We start from the raw sequence: 17327 nt of genomic DNA on the forward strand, positions 1-17327 counted from the left end.
ATTTTTAGTTTAGGTAAAGAAGATTTTTAGGCCTGATGATATGCTCTTATTTAGGATCAGGTTATTCATTGCAGGGGGGGCTGTGAGATCTAAATTCCCTGGTAACCTCTTTATTGTTTCTTGATCTTTTGGAAGAGTGTCTTGGTTTGTTTGTTTTATTCTTTGATTTTCAGGTGGTCTCATGATCCCTGTTCTGTCTTGAAGTCTGTGTAATTAGGGGTGTATCCCGATGCAGTCGTAATTATAGGAGATTACTTGATTTCTGCAGTGGAAGGTAAATTATCTGTGTTGGGTCTTACAGAAAAAGGAAGAGAAGCGACCAGAGAGGTTTGTGAATTTCATGGAGCCTTGCTATGGGAGCTGCACAGAGAGACAGCATCATTACTTCCTCAACTATATTGAGGAATGGTGAGTGGCAGGAATCGTGGCAAGGTCTTTCCCTTGTTATGCATGTTTTTGTGGTCAGTGCTTCTCCATATATTGTGTCCCTCACTTTCGTAAATTATATGATACCTGAATAAGAGAGAAATTAGTTGAAATTGTTATTTTGAAAACGTTTTGTGAAAGTAGAGCTAGTTTCTCCTGTGTGCTTTATTTATGCCAAGGTACTCATTTGTCTGGTGAGAATTCGTATGATTTCATATGCAGGTACATAAGATTGTTTAAAATCTGTCATAACCATTTCCCTTGAGATTGTAAGTCATAGGTTGGGTAAAGCATGACTTTTTCTTTCACTTCATTGTGTGTCTGTGTGAAGAAGCTGTTTCTGACTTTTCAGCTACCTACTTTTCAACTACCTGACTTGAACCATCATTATTTATGATGATACAGTGTCTGTCAAATCGTTGGTTGGCAAGGGGATTCAGTGCCTGGTAACTAGTTTTAAAGGAGGGGGGAAAAAAAAAGGTTCTGTAGTGATGTAGCCAGTCATGTTTCCCTCATCTTGGGAGGAAAAGTCAATTTTATATTGTTATAACTGTGTTACTATTCCTATATGAATTTGTATAGATGATAATGAAATGTGGAGCTGGGGACCTTGCCATAGATTACAACGGTTTTAACCTATTTGTATCCATGCTTACAGGGACCTAGTTCTGGCAGCTTCAGCAGCTTCCACAGAAGTCAGCATTCTTGCCAGGCAAGGGGATCAGGTAATATTTTTGTTCCTGTTGCATTTGTGTTTACGTACTTCCTCAAAAATCTAAGCAAGAATAACCTATATCGTACCTGGAATGCATGGTATTTAAAAAAAAAAACACAACCTCAAAACGATACAAAACCCCTTTCTTTTTACATCTGAGTTTTACAAAATATTAAGATAAATGTAATTCTTAAATGAGCAAGAGATCTGAGTGGCATGCAAGAGAAAAGATATACAGAAACACAGTATGTTGTGAACCAAGTACCAGAAGTCTGTATTTTTCAGGATTCACTTGGCAGTCTGTTTGGTGAAGTTCACTATTAGAAATGTGATTCATGTGAGGTCATCAGCTGAAGTTAAACATAAAAACTGTCCAACCTTAACTCTGACTTGCAGTGATGTGTGAGAAGTCGCACACAAATCTGTGAAGGGCCTGGATGCTTCTGATATTTGTTAATCTGACAAATTCAAGTAGATGCTCTCTAGCATTTTTGCAGTTAACTTCTCTTTCAGGTGTAGTAGGCTCGAATTCTGAAGAAGGCTGGTCACAATCAAGCAGTAGTCAAGAATAATAATCTTACTTCTTGCAGAACTGGGAATCATGGGTTTTGGAGGACTCCAGCAGAGCAGAACTTCCTGTGACAGATAAGAGCGATGACACTCTGCCTGTTGGTGTTGCTGTGGACTACACCAGTAACATGCCCATTCTGATCAGTAAGTCTTTTAGTCTTTCTTGTGGAATAGTCCAATAATGGCAATATATGAGAGATTCTTGAGGGGCAGCCTGGTGCTCAGGGTTCTGAGAGATCGTTCTAAGAGATTGTTCTGGAAAGGAGACAGACACACTTTTCATACCAAGCCCACAGCACGTGTAGGCTTAGTTCTGTGTGAGAATTCCAAATGACAAAGTGTTACATAGAGTTCTCTACGCAAAGCTTTCAGCACCCTGGGATACTACCCTAACAGACATGGCAAACAAAGCACCTGAATCGTGTCTGTGTTTCACAGAGCCAGGATAATATTGAGTTTAAAGGAGTCATATTCGACACCGGGGACTTCAGACTGCCTGTGAGGTTTTCTTTATTCTTGTAGCTTATGTCGTTTTGCAGAACTGGGTTGTACAAAGTAAATTTGCACGGATACAAAGGAAAAGTGGGTTAGTTTCAAAGCCAGAAAAAGCAATGATTGTTGAGGTGAATGCGTAGGTTTTAATTCTGCATTAAAGCTCAAAGCCTGTACTGACTGAACCCTGCTGTGCTCTACATCTAGCCAGTTGCATTGTTGCTGTACCTTCTGTGCTGCCTGAAGGCTCTTCAAAGCACCTTGTCAGAGGCTGAAACTGAAGATACATCTAAGCTATTGTGTTGTACCTTAGTGAATTCTCAAAACTCTCACTTGAAACCCAGTTACAGATTGAAATAGAGATGCCTTCGGGCAGAGTGGAAGGTACAGCAGTCAAAGAGTTCCTGAAGAGCACAGGAGGGTGCTGATTAACTGAGAACTTTACCTGAATCAAAACCTACAGTAGGGAATTGAGGTCAAACTTTTTACTTGAATGCCAAATTGAATTTGAAACATTTTCTCTTATAATCTCTACAGTTACTGGATTAAGGAATCTGTCAGAACAGATTTTTTTTTAATTTTTTTTTTTTTTAAAGCCCAGTTGTACCGCCTTAGAATTTTTAGAAAGGTTTTTGGAGAAGCTTTTTGCTAACACATTCTCTGTGTTCTCACAGAGTGCAATCAGCTCGTTTTGGCTGCACATTAATTGCCTTTGCAGTTCACAGCAAGTTTGGATTGGAAAGAAACCTCATTTGTCCTGGAGCTTGTTCCCATGTGGAAACTGCCCTTCCTTAACATGGTTTTCCTGAAGAACCAATAGGTAGAGAAGCATGGCCATCCATTGTACTGCCAGACAAACTGATTATAGCAAATTTTTCCTACGTCCTAGAATTTTGGGGGTTTTTTTGTTTAATTAAGCCAATTAATTTAAAAATTTTAAAATTAAAATATAAGGAGTGGTTTTGGGCCTCTAACTGTGCTGAGACTATTTGAACTGAAGCAGACTCTAGGCTCAAAGCTGCAGCTGTGCAAAATATAAGTATTTTATATCAGAGGTTCAGATCATCAGGATGTTTGTTTGATGTTGGCTTTCTTTAAAGTTAAAAAGCAATTCTCTTTCGTACTTTATGTATATGGATGTTAATCATGTGCCAGAACCCAATGGAAAGTGGGGATTGCCGGAAGGCATAGAAGATTGAAGGAGGGAGCAGTGTATAGGTGAAGAAGAAAGACTGCTTCAAAAATATAAAAAAGCTTGGCACAGGTATTCATGAGTGAAAGTTGGGCTTTGTCATTCAGGAGATGATATTTGACTGTCAAAATAACCCTTCATCTATGAATTTATGAAGCATGAATTCAGGAATAGGAAGGAATAACAAAGGGGAAAAAACAGAACTGGACATTCATGGGGAAACAAGGGAACAAAGATGCAAGTGACAGTAGGAAGGGAGAAATGTAAGAAATACTGTGCTAAGTCACATGAAGGTGCCTGTAGGAATAGACAGGAAACTTTGGCTGCAGGACTTTACATATGTGGTCTCTGACAGGTGATGAGAAGACCCTTGCTCCAGCTCCAGTTCTGATCTTGCTCTCTACGGATGGCGTGCTCTGCCCATTTTACATGATCAACCAAAACCCAGGAGTCAGGTCATTTATTGTGACCCCAGAGTCGCTGCAGTTAGCAGGGGAGAGAGTTCCAAAGTCAGCAGGTAAGTGCTCTGGTGGGTTAGGGGAAAACTTGCATTTGTGGAACTTTGTCATCTTCATCTGTAAGTTTGGTGGTTAGACATGTATTTGGTCACAGAAAATATTTTTTTTTTTTTCTTTAGAATATAATGGGGAGCAGTTCTCGGATGTTTTATGCTCCCAGTACTGTTCTGTTTTATGCACATCAGTGTGAAATAATCTAGTCCTGTTCATTATGTGGGATCTCACGCACTTTGCAGACTGTGCATTCAGATTCTACTGTGCAATTAACCTTTGGAGAACAGGGCCAAAGCAATTCTCAAAACAATTCTAGGAGGCCCTTTAACCAGCTTTGGGGTGTGTGACTGGAGCTGCAGCAATGACTGCAGGCTCTGCCTGGTGACAAGGAGCAAGCACTGTGCAGATCCAGGGCATGGTCTGTGTGCTTCAGAGAGGTGATTGTTTTCCTCCATGTTTTGCCATAGGAGGCCATGATATGAACTAAGGTGTTTGGCTGCAGCAAAAGCTTATATAAATGATAGCTTTTTGCAGCACTGAAAATTGTGTTAGCAGGTGAAGAGTAGCATTTTTTTTGAGTTATATATGTGCAGCCATATGCAGTGTGAAGTAGGCAGTTTCTTATGCTGGGCAGGTAAACTGATAGTTTTGCTTGCCAACATGCATAAAGTATTAATTGCAAACCCACCATTTTTTCCCTAAGCCCAAATTTGCTTCTGCTTCCCCAAACAGAATACTTTTGTTTGGCAGCCTGCCTCTCCGCAGCACTGGCTGATGTGTGTGCTGACAGCCAGTTTTATTTGAGATGGCAGGAACCTCATCAAAATGAATGGAGAAAGGTGAAGCCTTTTCACAGGAAACTCCAGACAGCATTAACCTAGACAGACTGTAGTATTGATCGTGACTTGGACTTTGTGCAGTTTCTATATCACTTACTGGGTTCGGGGACTGGAAGCCTGGCGCTGCAGTCTCTCTTCCTCATTGTGCTGAACTGTCCCCATCAAATAGCATTTGGCCTTGCAGTACCTTCTGCCATTAGTCAATGCAGCCAAATGAGTTTCTTCCTTCCCTGTTTGTCTTTCTACAGGAAGTACTGCCACAACTCCAACCACTCCTCCAACTTCTTTAAAGTCTGACACGGTGCCAGGTGTTGCTCCTACTGCTCCTGCCTCAAGTCAGCCTCCTGCAGCCGGTGGAGCAGCTGCTTTTTCCTTTACACCTTCCACTGCAAAGGCGCCTGGCTCTACTGGCAGCGATCCTCTACCTTATCCTTTTGCCACTGATGCCTCCAAGCAAGCCCTGGCTCCCAGTCTGACTGGAGCAGCAACGTTCTCTTTCTCCTCTGCTTCTCCTAAGGCATCCATGACTCCTGCTCCTTCTGTGGGCACCACTGCAGCTACTGCCACCTCCTTCTCGTTTGGATCCATGAACTTTAAACCAGCTGCAGACAGCTCACCTGGGCCACCACTCTCCACAACACCTGTTGCACAGAAGTCATCTTTTGCCCCTTCAGCTTCTTCAGTCAAAGTGAACCTCAATGAGAAGTAAATAAATACAGTACTTAATGCAGTGGCTGGATATTGTTAAATTGCTCCAGGCATGGACAATGTATGGTAGTTCTGAAGATGGTTTCTGTTTTTTTGCCCCAACAGCTGTTCCCCATGCTCCCAAGAAAGCACTGAAGAAGCCTCTCTTTGTCCAAGACATAGCCATCATGGGTGTGAAAACCCTCAGTGCTTCCCATGCTAGAGGTTGCGTTCATGGGGAAAATATTAGGGGACGATGCCAAAAAATAGACTGGCAGTTTGCCAAATTGCCACAGACCTAGGTTTTTTTCATATCTTTGCATCATAGGCATCAAACAGTAATTCCATGCCTTGGTTTGATGCAAATCATGATTAAAGACTCTTGGGGAACACTGGGATTTCACATCCTTTATGTCTGGGACTGATGTAGTGTGGTGGTGACAGCACAAGTTTCTTTGACTCCCAGCCTAAAAAGTAACTTGTGGAGCTGAGGGGAAGCTGTATCTATAGCTGATGGATTTCTTTTCCACTCCCGCATTCAGTGGGGATGCCAGACCTTTTGGTTTTGTTCTTAAATGGGTACTTGGTCACTGAACACAGATGTGAAATCTTCAAAGCTTGTTTGTGCCAACTGAAAGAAAGCCGTTGCTGATTAGAAGCTATGTCAAATGGATTTGAGTGATGAGTGTTCTTGGATTTCATATACCCACTCATCCCTTCAACTCCTGAGACTTGCTTTCTGTTTTTAGAAAGAATGGTTTAAAACAGAGAACTAAGTTATTTGGGACTACTTTCTGTGGAGAGCAATTTTCATGTAAATGCATCATAAGACATTTCTGATCGTTCAAATGATTATTTTTTAATTAGAAAAATCTTTACTACACCAAGATCCAATGGTAGCTTTTATGGCTTTTTGGATTTTCTGTTTTGTGCATAAAGCAAATTATACGCTTGTGAATTGGCTGAATAAATTGGCTGCCTTGAGGGGCTGGGTTTGCAGATGAATAGAAATTTTTATCTTCTTGCAAAATTTCTGTTTGAGCCTTGCTGCAAGGGTGACGCTGAGGGCAGCTCAGATTTGCTATAGTTGGTGCTTTGGCTCAAAATTATGAGGGGCATTTTGAAGCAGGGTAGTACTTTTTGTGGCATTTAGCTTTTGCTCACTGGGTGGTTCTACGGTAGCAGTCTTTGTCATTCTACATATTCAGAAATGTTCCTGAATAGCTCCTCCTTACTATCTTCAGAAGCTACACTTGTAATTTTGTATCTGGAGCTTGAGTTGTTGCTGATCCCAGAGGATGCTAATTCATTAGAACTTAGTGATTTATTTTGGATGGAGGGAAACAGCCAGGACCAGCTCAAAGCTGAAGGATGTTCTGCTTTCTGTTGCAGGTTCACTGCTGTAGACACCTCTTCTCCCACTAGCAGCAGTGGTCAATGCACTTCCACAATGTTTTCATTTTCAACCCCTTCAAAAACTGCTTCTGGAGGTCCTCTGGGCCAGTCTACGCCCCTCGCAGCCTCTCTTGCCACACCGCTGAAGACTTCGACCCCTGTGCCTGTCACAGGTAGGAGTCTGATACGTGTTGTTGGGAATAATGCATTATAAACAATGTTCTAAAAGTTTTAGTACATGAGCTTAATTTGGCTTCTTTCTTTCTTGTTTTTCCTGCTGCTTTTACTGATACAGACCTCCTGATTTGCACGCCATAATGATGTGATGGACTTAGTACTGAAACTGAGAAGTTTTTCCATTTGTGCACTTTGTTCCCCAGAGAGCCATATGTGAGACAAATATATTCAGCTTCTTAAGTTCCTTCAGAAGTTCTGGCACTTTCAGTGCTCTGTAATACATCTCTGATTATGAATGTTTCTCAGCAGTCATGCACATCAGTGCCTTGTCTTGCATCTGGAGTGACTGGGGTCGTGCTCACAAAGAAATTTAAATTAGACAGAACTCATTTGTTAGCACGATAATGTTCCATCTCTGAAATGATCACGTTGACTGGGGGTTTTGAGGTCCTTCAGGAGTGGTACAGCCAGATACTGGAGAGTGACATTTGTTACTGTTAGCAGAGAAGCTGCATGGGAGTAAAACACCACCTAAGGAACGTGTTCCTGCACTGGGGCCCATACCACTATTCCTTTTGGATTTGACAGCAGTGATTATGGTTGTGTCTGGTCACAGCCTGTTTCCTCAAGTTTTGTATAAGTTCATAAATTACTGTTCCTCTTTTTAATTCCAGTGGCACGTCCTGCTCAAAATACGCCTTCAGCTTCTTTACTACAGAACACAGGCAAAATCACGCCATCTGCAGCAAAGTCAAGCTCTACTCAGGTAATGGGAACTTGAGTGGATTCTTTTAGAGAATGAAATGTTTTACATGGGCTATGAATTGCTTAGAATTCATTGGACTGAGTAACTGTTCTTAGGTAAAAGTATTAGCTAGCTTTTGACACTAAAATAGTATCAAATCTGTGGGACTAAAACTGTTCTATCCACATCTTTAGAGAGTTGTGTTTTGATATATGTTGTCATAATCAGAGTTGTAGAAACTAATTCTTCCTGTTATAGAAATAAGTTTTCACAGCTTTCCTAACTAATAAGCAGTCAAGAGATGGCTTGACTGTGTATTGAGAGATACCAAATTTATTGGATATTAAAATGAATAATTCAGAGCAGCACAGACAGATTTTCTTTGCTTTCCTACAGCTTTAGCTACACATCTCTAGGTGGTCCACAGTCCTAATTCAAACATGCACATACCGGTCTTAGTTTACTGTGGAACTAGTATTTAAGTTTATGACAGTTGTCTCCCTGGTCACTGGTGTCTGAATAGAGTTTCTGACAGCAGGCCTCGCAACGGATATATCACTAATACTGGTTTTGGTTTTGTTTGGTTTGTTTTTTTTCCCCAGGGTAAATCAGGACTCCCCAGCACAGCTTTAGAGAAACAGGCCCACCAGTGGAAGGATTCAGACCCTGTCATAGCAGGAATCAGAGAGGAGGTGAGATTTTTTTTTTTCCAAGCAGTTTTCTTCATTTTAGAAGCTGTAAGACCACTGCACACAGACACTTTATTTTCAGTTCACCTATGTTCTGATGGTGTCTGTCAGCTTAGGAATCAGAATGGAAATTTTTCCTAAGATAATCAGCCTGGTTTGTAATTGCTGTTTGTGTGTCCTCTTCAGTCATCTTTAATTTCAGTCTCTGTGCTGGAAAAATTGTGTAGTCTTTCCTGTTAATATTCAAGGAGAGTTTCCTGCTGTGACTGCAAAGTGACAGGTGTTTATGGTGTAGTAGAAACATTATTCAGGACCTGTGATGTTTGTTCCACACCCTGCTATGTTTCAGTGACAGCACTTTCTTCTGCTTGACTTTGTAGATTGCACATTTTCAAAAGGAAATGGAGGAACTGAAGGCTCGGACTTCCAAAGCCTGTTTCCAAGTTGGTACTCAAGAGGAAATGAAGATGTTGCGAACTGAGTCAGATGATCTTCACACCTTCCTCTTGGAAATTAAAGAGACAACAGAGGTGAGTAGAGCATCTTCAAGCTGTTTAGCTCTCAGCAATGACTGTTCCTCACCTGGTGTTCCTGCTTAACCTGCTAAAGCTGAACTGATACAGATGGAGCATCTGACTATGCTGCGTTAGTGTGCGGGTGACATTTGCATTTGTGCTTTCAGGCAGGCACTTGCAGAAGCCCCTGTACTAGAGATGACAATGAAAAAAATGTTACTTTGAACCTTGTCCCATCTGTTCTATTTGCAGTCACTTCATGGAGATATTAGTATTCTGAAGACAACCTTGCTGGAGGGATTTGCAGGGGTAGAAGAGGCTAGAGAACAGAATGAACGGAATCATAGCTCGGGGTATTTACATTTGCTCTATAAGAAACCTTTGGATCCCAAGAGTGAAGCACAACTTCAGGTATGAAGCATGTCAGCCAACTTCTAATCTAGAGTTTTAAATAAAATAAAACTGAAGCTTGCGTGTGCAAGTGCCCAGCAGTTTTGTTCTGCCCTAGGTATTTGCTGCTTCAGCATAGTCTAGTAAAAGTACGATGAGCTTTGTTTTCCATGAGTTTGCAAGATATGCTGAAAATCCTCTCCTAAAGCTCCTCTGTTGTTGCCATTTGCCTTGATGATTCAAAACTTCTGCTTAAGGGAGACAGTTCACTGAGATCCAAGTCTGTTCTGAGCTGAAAATGTGACACTTTACATCCTGTTCCTTCTCAGCCTGTAGTGTTTGCTCAGGGAGTTCAGTTAAAAAACAATTTTTTTTCCAACACTTTGTAGAAGAGTTCTTGGAATTATTTTTATCTTCAGCAAGTGCATTATGGAACAATTTGATGATTTATTATGACCTACAGAACTGTGTGGTTAATGTCATGGATGGCAGAGCATAAAGCTAAATGACACTCTAAAAGCTGTTGCACAAAGGAAAATAACCAGCAGCACATAAAGAGGCTTTCAGAGACATGAAAGAAACTAGGGGTGAAGCACTCTTTTTGTTACAGCTCTGGTGATGAGAGGGCTCTTTAACCCTAAGCAAAATAGAGTGAATGTGCCCTACAAATGATACTTGGTCTTTTATACACTGATAAGTTTCCCTCAAGAAGTCTGACTAGCAGACTGAAGACAGAATTGAATGTCATCTTTGTTACAGTAGGTATCAAGAGCGTGCACACAGACAGTTACTAGAAATCAGCTGACGTAAAATAATTTCTTTTAGATCTGATCTCTAATCTTCACCTGGATTCTGTAGACTGATTTACAGCCTTAATTGTATGCCTGCTTTGATGTCCAGGATATCTCTATGACATTTCAAGCTTATGCTTGTGACTTCAGAGACATAATCTTGAAATGCATGATCTAGAGAGAGGATCATGAGGAAAGAGTAACAGAGTGGGAAAGAAATGGAAGGAGGTTGGAATGTAAGGAGAGAGCTTTCAGGTCGACTTTCTGAAAGCTTATGAGAAAGACAGCTCTAGTCTGACTTTAAATTTTATTCAGTCTACATCATCCTTATTCTCCTGGGTAAGAAAAGCTCAAGTAGTCAACTTCATGTGTTCGTTTCCAGTGGAGTTTTAAAGATCCTGTGGCTCTTTCTGATGTCCAGCCATATCAATTTGCTATCCAGGGAGCTGCTGCTGTATAATGCTCATAGTGGCTGGAGAAAGGAAACCTGTGCTTGGTAGTGTGTAACACTAAGCCCACAGTAGGACTGGATTTGGTTTCAGGTTGGGTATGTCACATTTGAATTTCATGCTGTATCTTGAAAACAGTTGCAGTGGAATTTTTCCCAACCTGTGTTCCTTGGCTGCTTCATCTTTGTATTTAAGTCAGCATTCTGTTGAGATGAGCTGAAACCAACTGCAGTTTCCATTTCCATTTTACGATCTTGTACAAGACATGTTCACGCTGCAACAGGCTGGAGGCATGACAATAATGAAACAATGACTGAACGCTGGTTTTGTTTAGGGAGAAGGCTTGTAGCCAGAGGTCTCTGGCTTAGTTGTGCAATGGTGTGGTTGTGGATAAGTCACTTTACTCTCTGTGCTTTTTTTTATTTCCCTACCTATAAAAATCAAGTTAATTCCTTGTCTTAATGTAGGAGTTGTGAGCATTTGTGAATGCTTTCATGAATCATAGTCTATGAATGCTGAGCCATGTGAATAGCCTACAAAACTTTGATCACCCGTAATTGTTAGAAATTTCAACACTGAGAGTGGGAGCAAATGAGTCGTGTTCTGGAAATTAGATTTGAAATAAGGTTTGTTTTTTACACTGAAGTTTGTAAACCCCTTTCTGAAAGGTCTGAAAGGACCTGGCTTTGTTTTGCAAATGTTATGGGCAGTATTATTTTCAGTTGATGGGTTGGTTAAAATGTCCTAGTCAAGCCCTGTGGGTACTGCATTGACTGATAAGTAGATTTTCTGTTGGGTTCTGTTGTGCTGATAAAAATTTCCAGGCAGAAATATGGGAAAGTGCCGCATGGCTTGGACTGAATGAGCCCAAAGGGTCTTCAGCTGCTTCAACTGAAGCTGAGATTTCTGAAGTGACTTAAAAGCTGTCTTTGTCTTGCATGATAGGAAATTCGACGCTTGCACCAGTATGTGAAGTTTGCTGTTCAGGATGTGAATGATGTTCTGGATTTGGAGTGGGATCGGCACCTGGAGCAGAAGAGAAAGCAGAAGTAAGTAACTGAAATTGAAATACAGAACAACTGTAAGGAACACGTCGACGAATTGGGCATTAGTCTCTAATCAACAAACAAAAGCTTTTTTCCGTTTAACAGTATGATCTTTTTCGAGGGGTCTAGCGATAAAGCTTGATTAAGACACGTAATGGGAGCTATAGGTTCAAACTGTTTGTCTCCATACATGTTACAAGCTTGCTGCATCTCTGTGTACAGTGTAGATAGTGGTTATAGAAAAAAAACACCTCTGCTATAAAATAAGCTTTGAAGAAACTAAATGCATCCATTGGTGATAGTTAACGAAACCTTTCTAATAAATAAAACATCTTGAAGTAAATGGGCTAAATGAATAAACTTGCTGTATATCCAAAGGAGAAATACACATTTGTGAGGAACTGAACGACTTTGGTGTTCAAAGCAAACCATGTTTGACTTCGTGGAGTTTAAGTAGCTAGAACCACTCAACTACTTTGCGTATGCATGCCTGCTTGTGGCTAGATACACAGAAAGGTCCTTACCTCTCTCTGTCTCTGGATCTTATGTCTTAAGGCGTCTGATAGTTCCTGAACGAGAGACGTTGTTTAACACCCTGGCTAATAATCGGGAAATAATCAGTCAGCAGAGGAAGAGATTAAATCATCTTGTGAACAGCCTACAGCAGCTCCGACTGTATAATCAGACATCTCAGTGGAGTGTTCCCAGTGATACATCTTCTCTTAGCAGTACTCAAAGGTACGTGAAACACAAGTTTGAGTAGCATTGATGCTTCTTCCCTCTTGCCCTCAGCAATGTGCAAGGGTGCATCCTCCACAGAATGATGTTTTGTGGATATGGTATGGCAGGACAGGATGCCCTAAAAATGAGACTAAACTATGCCCAGGTAATACAGAAGCTTATTGGTTATATTCTGTGATACACTGTTCAGTGCTTATCAGAAATTTCCCCTATTGTTATGTTTTTTGTAGTAAACAGGATAATGTACCTCTAGGCCACGGTACTGCTTGTTGTCTGTCCAAATTCCAAGAAAGTAGTGAATGGCTTGTAGTTTCCAAAATAAAGATACAATAGCACAGTATCTAGAGGAGCCAGATAAGTTGTTCTTGTTCTTCCAGATAAGCCAATGGTTTTAGTGGCTCCTTTGGCCCTCTTGATCTAGTTGGTTTCTTTCTGCTGATACGTTTTTTTGCTGCTCTGCCTTGTCCCAGTTTTGACAGTGACCTTGAAAGCCTGCGCAATGCCTTGATGAAAACTACCTTGGAATCACATGCCAAACCTCTGCCTAAAGTACCTGGTAATTTATTCTTTCTTCCTGGTATTCACAACATAAATATGAATTACTTTTTTTTTTTTTTTACTTGCAGTTTGATTGTAGACTAATAACTGTCTTTGGTTTTCCAGCTAAATTATCCCCTGTGAAACAGGCACAGTTGAGGAATTTCCTAGCCAAGAGAAAAACTCCACCAATTAGGTCTACAGCTCCAGGTAAAACTTTAGTTACCATTGAAGTCTGAAATGCTTTCCAGGAGGGTGACTTACCTGCTGTGGGAATCAGTCCTGTAGTTAGCTTTTGGATTCTCACTCCTCAACCCCTACCTCTCATTTCCTGTTCCCCCATCTGCTCTCAGTAGGATTTTCCTTCAGTTACTATCTTATTGAAGGCTGCTTTTCCTGGCAATTAAGAAGTCAAATCCATTGATGTAGGATTAAAATAAGCCAGTAGAAGAGCATCTTAAAACAGGGCGTTTGTCTTGGCTGTTAGGCTGGATGTTTCCTTCAACTTAATACACATGTGTGATTTTGTTTCTGATATGGCAGCAAGTTTGTCCCGATCTGCCTTCTTGTCCACAAGATATTATGAAGATTTGGATGAAGTCAGTTCAACGTCCTCGGTTTCCCAATCACTGGAGAATGATGATTCACAGGCAGTGGACCAGGAAGAAGAGGCTGCTCCAGTCCAAGTCCCTCGTCATGCTCCTGTGGTCCGTACTCCCTCTGTCCAGCCTGGTTTAATGGCTCAGTCTCCATCCTTTGGGAAACAGCACCTCTCCCTGGGTACTTTGCGTGAGTTGTTCTTGCAGTGTCTCTTCTATTCTGCATGTGTTCTCATCAGTATCTTTAACCACTGTATCCATTGCCAGTGCTTCAGGTCCTGGAGAAATGAGATTGCAGCATGCAGATTTATGCTGCCAAGTTTCCAAAAGCAGTTAGCAACGTGGCGTTGTAACCTTATGAACCTGAGCTAAAAATGCTAAAATACCTTGACTCACTGACTGTGTCTTTCTGATAGCCTGTTTCTTTCAGATAGTACTGACCCACAGGTAGCATTGTCATCCTTTAGTAAATTTGCCTGAAGTGTGTGCCATTATTTCTTAAAATAATGGCCAAAGACCAGGAAACTGAAGTACTACTGCATGTGGTTGGTGTGGCCAAGGTTGGGAGTTCTGAGCCCAGTGAGTCACAGTAAGAATTATATTTGCATATACTCAGTTTTCCTTGTGCAAGAGAAGTGTTTTTTTTATCTGTAGCCAGAGAGAAAAATAAGGTCTCAGCAGAAGCGTCTAACAGAAAACTGAAAGTCATCTGATGTATTGAAATGACAGCTATTGAGACTTAGGTGCTAAATTCATTGGGACATACAGAAACTACCAGGGAGGGATTGTGTTTATTGTTTAAAAGGCCTGTGCATCAGTCTTGTCAGAAGGAAGCTGTAGTTCAGCAAAGGCTTTCAAGTCTCCCTGATTTGTAGAGAGAGTGAACTGTAATATTTTTGTTCGTTTCTTGGTTTTAGTGCCTACGTCTTCAAACAGAATCATACCACAAGGGGCTGACAGTACAATGCTTGCAACAAAGACTGTGAAACACGGGGCCCCTGCTCCCTCTGTCACTGTTCCAGCACCACAAGCAGCTGCTGCTGCAGCTCTGCGGAGGCAGATGGCTAACCAGTCCCCAGGTAAAAGGATGGCTAATTGCCCAAGTGACCTCTGAGCAGCTGAATGTGGATTTCACAGGAATTTAGTGCTCTCAAAGGAGGAGATCATCAGTCAAAATGTGATGCAGATCTGTATTTGTTGCATCTCTGAGCTACCCAGTATTTCTTTGTCTTCCTTCTTCTTGTAAGCTACTAGTACAAAATGCTGAGAAGCTCCCACCTCAGTTTTCTTTGTATGCCTTCTCATCTGTGCAGTGGCAGAAATTTCCATGGCTCTTAGGGGATCCTGGCATGGCGGTTGATCTGTATACAAGAAACAGTCAGAGAGCAGAGAAAGGATGCCACTGGCCTGTATTAATAACTTCATTATTAGCTACGCAACTAGATACCTGAATTGTAAAGCAATTTTAATGTTGAAAAGTTAAAGTGAGCTGTTGAGTTAAGCCTTGGATCTGCTTGTAAGGTTTTGCGTTGACAGGAGAAAGGTTCCCCAATTTAAGCTTTTCTTTGGTTTTAGACATTTCTTGGTGCTTCCCCAGTACTGCAGCATCAGTGCAGAAAAGAAACCAAATTTACTTACTGGTAGAGGAACCGGGTTAGTTTCTTTTTGTTGCCCATGGAGAGTATAAGTGCAGAAAGTGGACCAGTGACGTGAATTCTGGCAGAGGGTGGGGTGTTAACTACACAGGTAACTTCTGTTAACATAAGATGTTACAATGTAGGTAAGGGAAAGATCATAAGAATAATTATATTTGGTCAGCTAACAACAAAAAATGTACCAACTATTTAGAAAGCTGTCCACTTCTTTGATGTCCTTATTGAAGGCTGAGATGCCAAACAATTTTGGTCCAGATACACCACATACCTTCTTAGAAACTTCGATGGATTTCTTCTGGAGTTACTCATAGGCACCACATTGAACGAAATGCTTAATACAGAGGTCTTTATCTCTCTCTCTTTTTTCTTTCTTTTTCTTTAAAGCTGTAAGCACCTCCTTGACCGAATCGACTCTGAAAAACGTTCCTCAGGTGGTGAATGTGCGAGAACTCAAGACTGGTGCATTGACTCCAGCTGTCTCCACAGTAATAGGGTGAGTGGGTGCTCCCCTTCTCTTTTTGGTAGCCTTCGGTAGCACTTGCAATAGGCTACATCTGCCGGTGGGGGGCAGTAGTAGTATTTTATATAGTCTGTGACTATGTGATGCATTATTATTATATTGTGACTAAACTGGATGCATTTAGACAAGAGTATTGGGTTTGTGGAATGAAAGGAAGAAATATTTTCTTTCTAGGTCATTTGAGGACTTGCTAATGGCTTGCCCTGAACAAATGACAAGACCAGTATTAACCTCCTTCTCCATTAGTCTGTGAAATGCATTTTAGTGCATTCTCTCCTTTTGGGATCCAATGGTTTTACTGCTAATATGTGCTTTGGATTTAGTATCTCTCCAGTCGTACCTCTGTTCTGCCTCTTTCTGTGAGGGAACTGCACCCCTTCTGTCACTGAGTGTGGTCTGTGGCCTTAAGCTGTCCAGATGTTCCTTCTACTTCGTCATCCATTAGAGAGGAAAGCTCCTCTGGAGTTATGCCTCTTCTGTCTGTTCCCAGATTCACTCCCTGAGGGAGGGGAGAACTGTGCTCTGGCTTTTCTGGAAACTTGTCTCAAGTTTGTTGACATCAGAATTTTGACTAAAGGGCAGGGTGTCAGTAGGGGCCGATCGCTTTGGAAAAATACAGAGCTTCAAGGCTGTCTTCCTTATGAGTAAATTATGAATGTTGTAGTCTAGTACTTAACCTTAAATTTATTAAGATTTCTCGTGAGTTAGCTGTAACACTTGGCTTTCCTACTTTGCCTGCTACAGACAACACCCAGCTCAGCTCATTCCAGAGATTTCTGTCTTATCTCCAGGCTCTGTCAGCAGCCACAGAACTAGTCCTTTTCCCTGTCATAGTAACGACCTTGAAACTGTCTTTGCTTGAAGTTCCTTCTGTTGCTTAAGACAAAGATAATGCATGGCTGCTTCTGGGCTGGACAGGGAAGGGTGTTACTGAAAAGTCTGAGCAAAGTTGGGCTTATGCATAAAGTAGGATAAACTCACCATGTATCTCCAATGTAAGTCCACATGGAGTTGCAAATGCTTTATCCATGTAACTGTAGGGTCTGTGTACAGCTCGTTGGAACAGCTTCTGTTGTTGCATTATTTCTGGCACTGTCAAAGAAAAAAAGATTAAATTGATGCAGCTTTTCAACAAGGGAAGAGAGTCTTACAGTGGTGGTACTCGGCTGCTAACATCGACATTTACTTCATGGTTTCTTCTGCGTTTTAACTGGGAAACAGTTTGGGGGGGAGGGTATTTTTTATTTTCTCCTGAAAGTGATTAACTGAGGCGGGTAGAGCAATGCTACCATCTTTTGAAAGTAAAATTTGCAAATAGCTTTACTTGGGAAATTTTACTAAAAGCAGCCTCTACCCTTTGTTTCATCAAAACTATGATGAAGAAAGTAAAGAGTACTCGCTGTACATGGACAAGGACATGAGCAAGCAATATATACCTGAGACTGGTTTTCACTTGAACTTTAGTTAAAGACCTGTCTTACTTTTGAGTAGTTTTAGGCTGGCTGTATTGATTGATCTCTCTAATTTATAGAGCACCAACTAGCTTGATATCTCGAAGGCTTTTTACAGTCTTATTTTATAGCTGACCTCATAAAAATGTACTCTTAAAAATTCTACCCAAATGAACCATGCCCGCCAGTCAGAT

General features: G+C 41.2%; 1 protein-coding gene across 2 annotated transcripts in view; it reads left to right on the forward strand.

The window, feature by feature from the left end:
- NUP214 (nucleoporin 214) overlaps positions 1-17327 on the forward strand; it is a 45108-nt gene that overhangs the window by 5318 nt on the left and 22463 nt on the right. Inside the window, exons 8-24 of one of the 2 annotated variants that reach the window (XM_056351742.1) lie at positions 302-408; positions 1085-1151; positions 1732-1855; positions 3751-3912; positions 4995-5451; positions 6826-7001; positions 7680-7771; positions 8353-8442; positions 8820-8969; positions 9207-9365; positions 11530-11633; positions 12186-12368; positions 12842-12927; positions 13035-13118; positions 13452-13697; positions 14425-14586; positions 15547-15655. In XM_056351742.1, coding sequence (XP_056207717.1) covers positions 302-408; positions 1085-1151; positions 1732-1855; positions 3751-3912; positions 4995-5451; positions 6826-7001; positions 7680-7771; positions 8353-8442; positions 8820-8969; positions 9207-9365; positions 11530-11633; positions 12186-12368; positions 12842-12927; positions 13035-13118; positions 13452-13697; positions 14425-14586; positions 15547-15655 — 2558 coding nt within the window. The remainder of the gene's footprint in view (positions 1-301; positions 409-1084; positions 1152-1731; positions 1856-3750; positions 3913-4994; positions 5452-6825; positions 7002-7679; positions 7772-8352; positions 8443-8819; positions 8970-9206; positions 9366-11529; positions 11634-12185; positions 12369-12841; positions 12928-13034; positions 13119-13451; positions 13698-14424; positions 14587-15546; positions 15656-17327) is intronic. The other variant, XM_056351743.1, reaches the window with a different exon arrangement.

Source organism: Falco biarmicus, chromosome 9 (assembly GCF_023638135.1).
Source record: "Falco biarmicus isolate bFalBia1 chromosome 9, bFalBia1.pri, whole genome shotgun sequence".
Classification (NCBI taxonomy): Eukaryota; Metazoa; Chordata; class Aves; order Falconiformes; family Falconidae; genus Falco; species Falco biarmicus.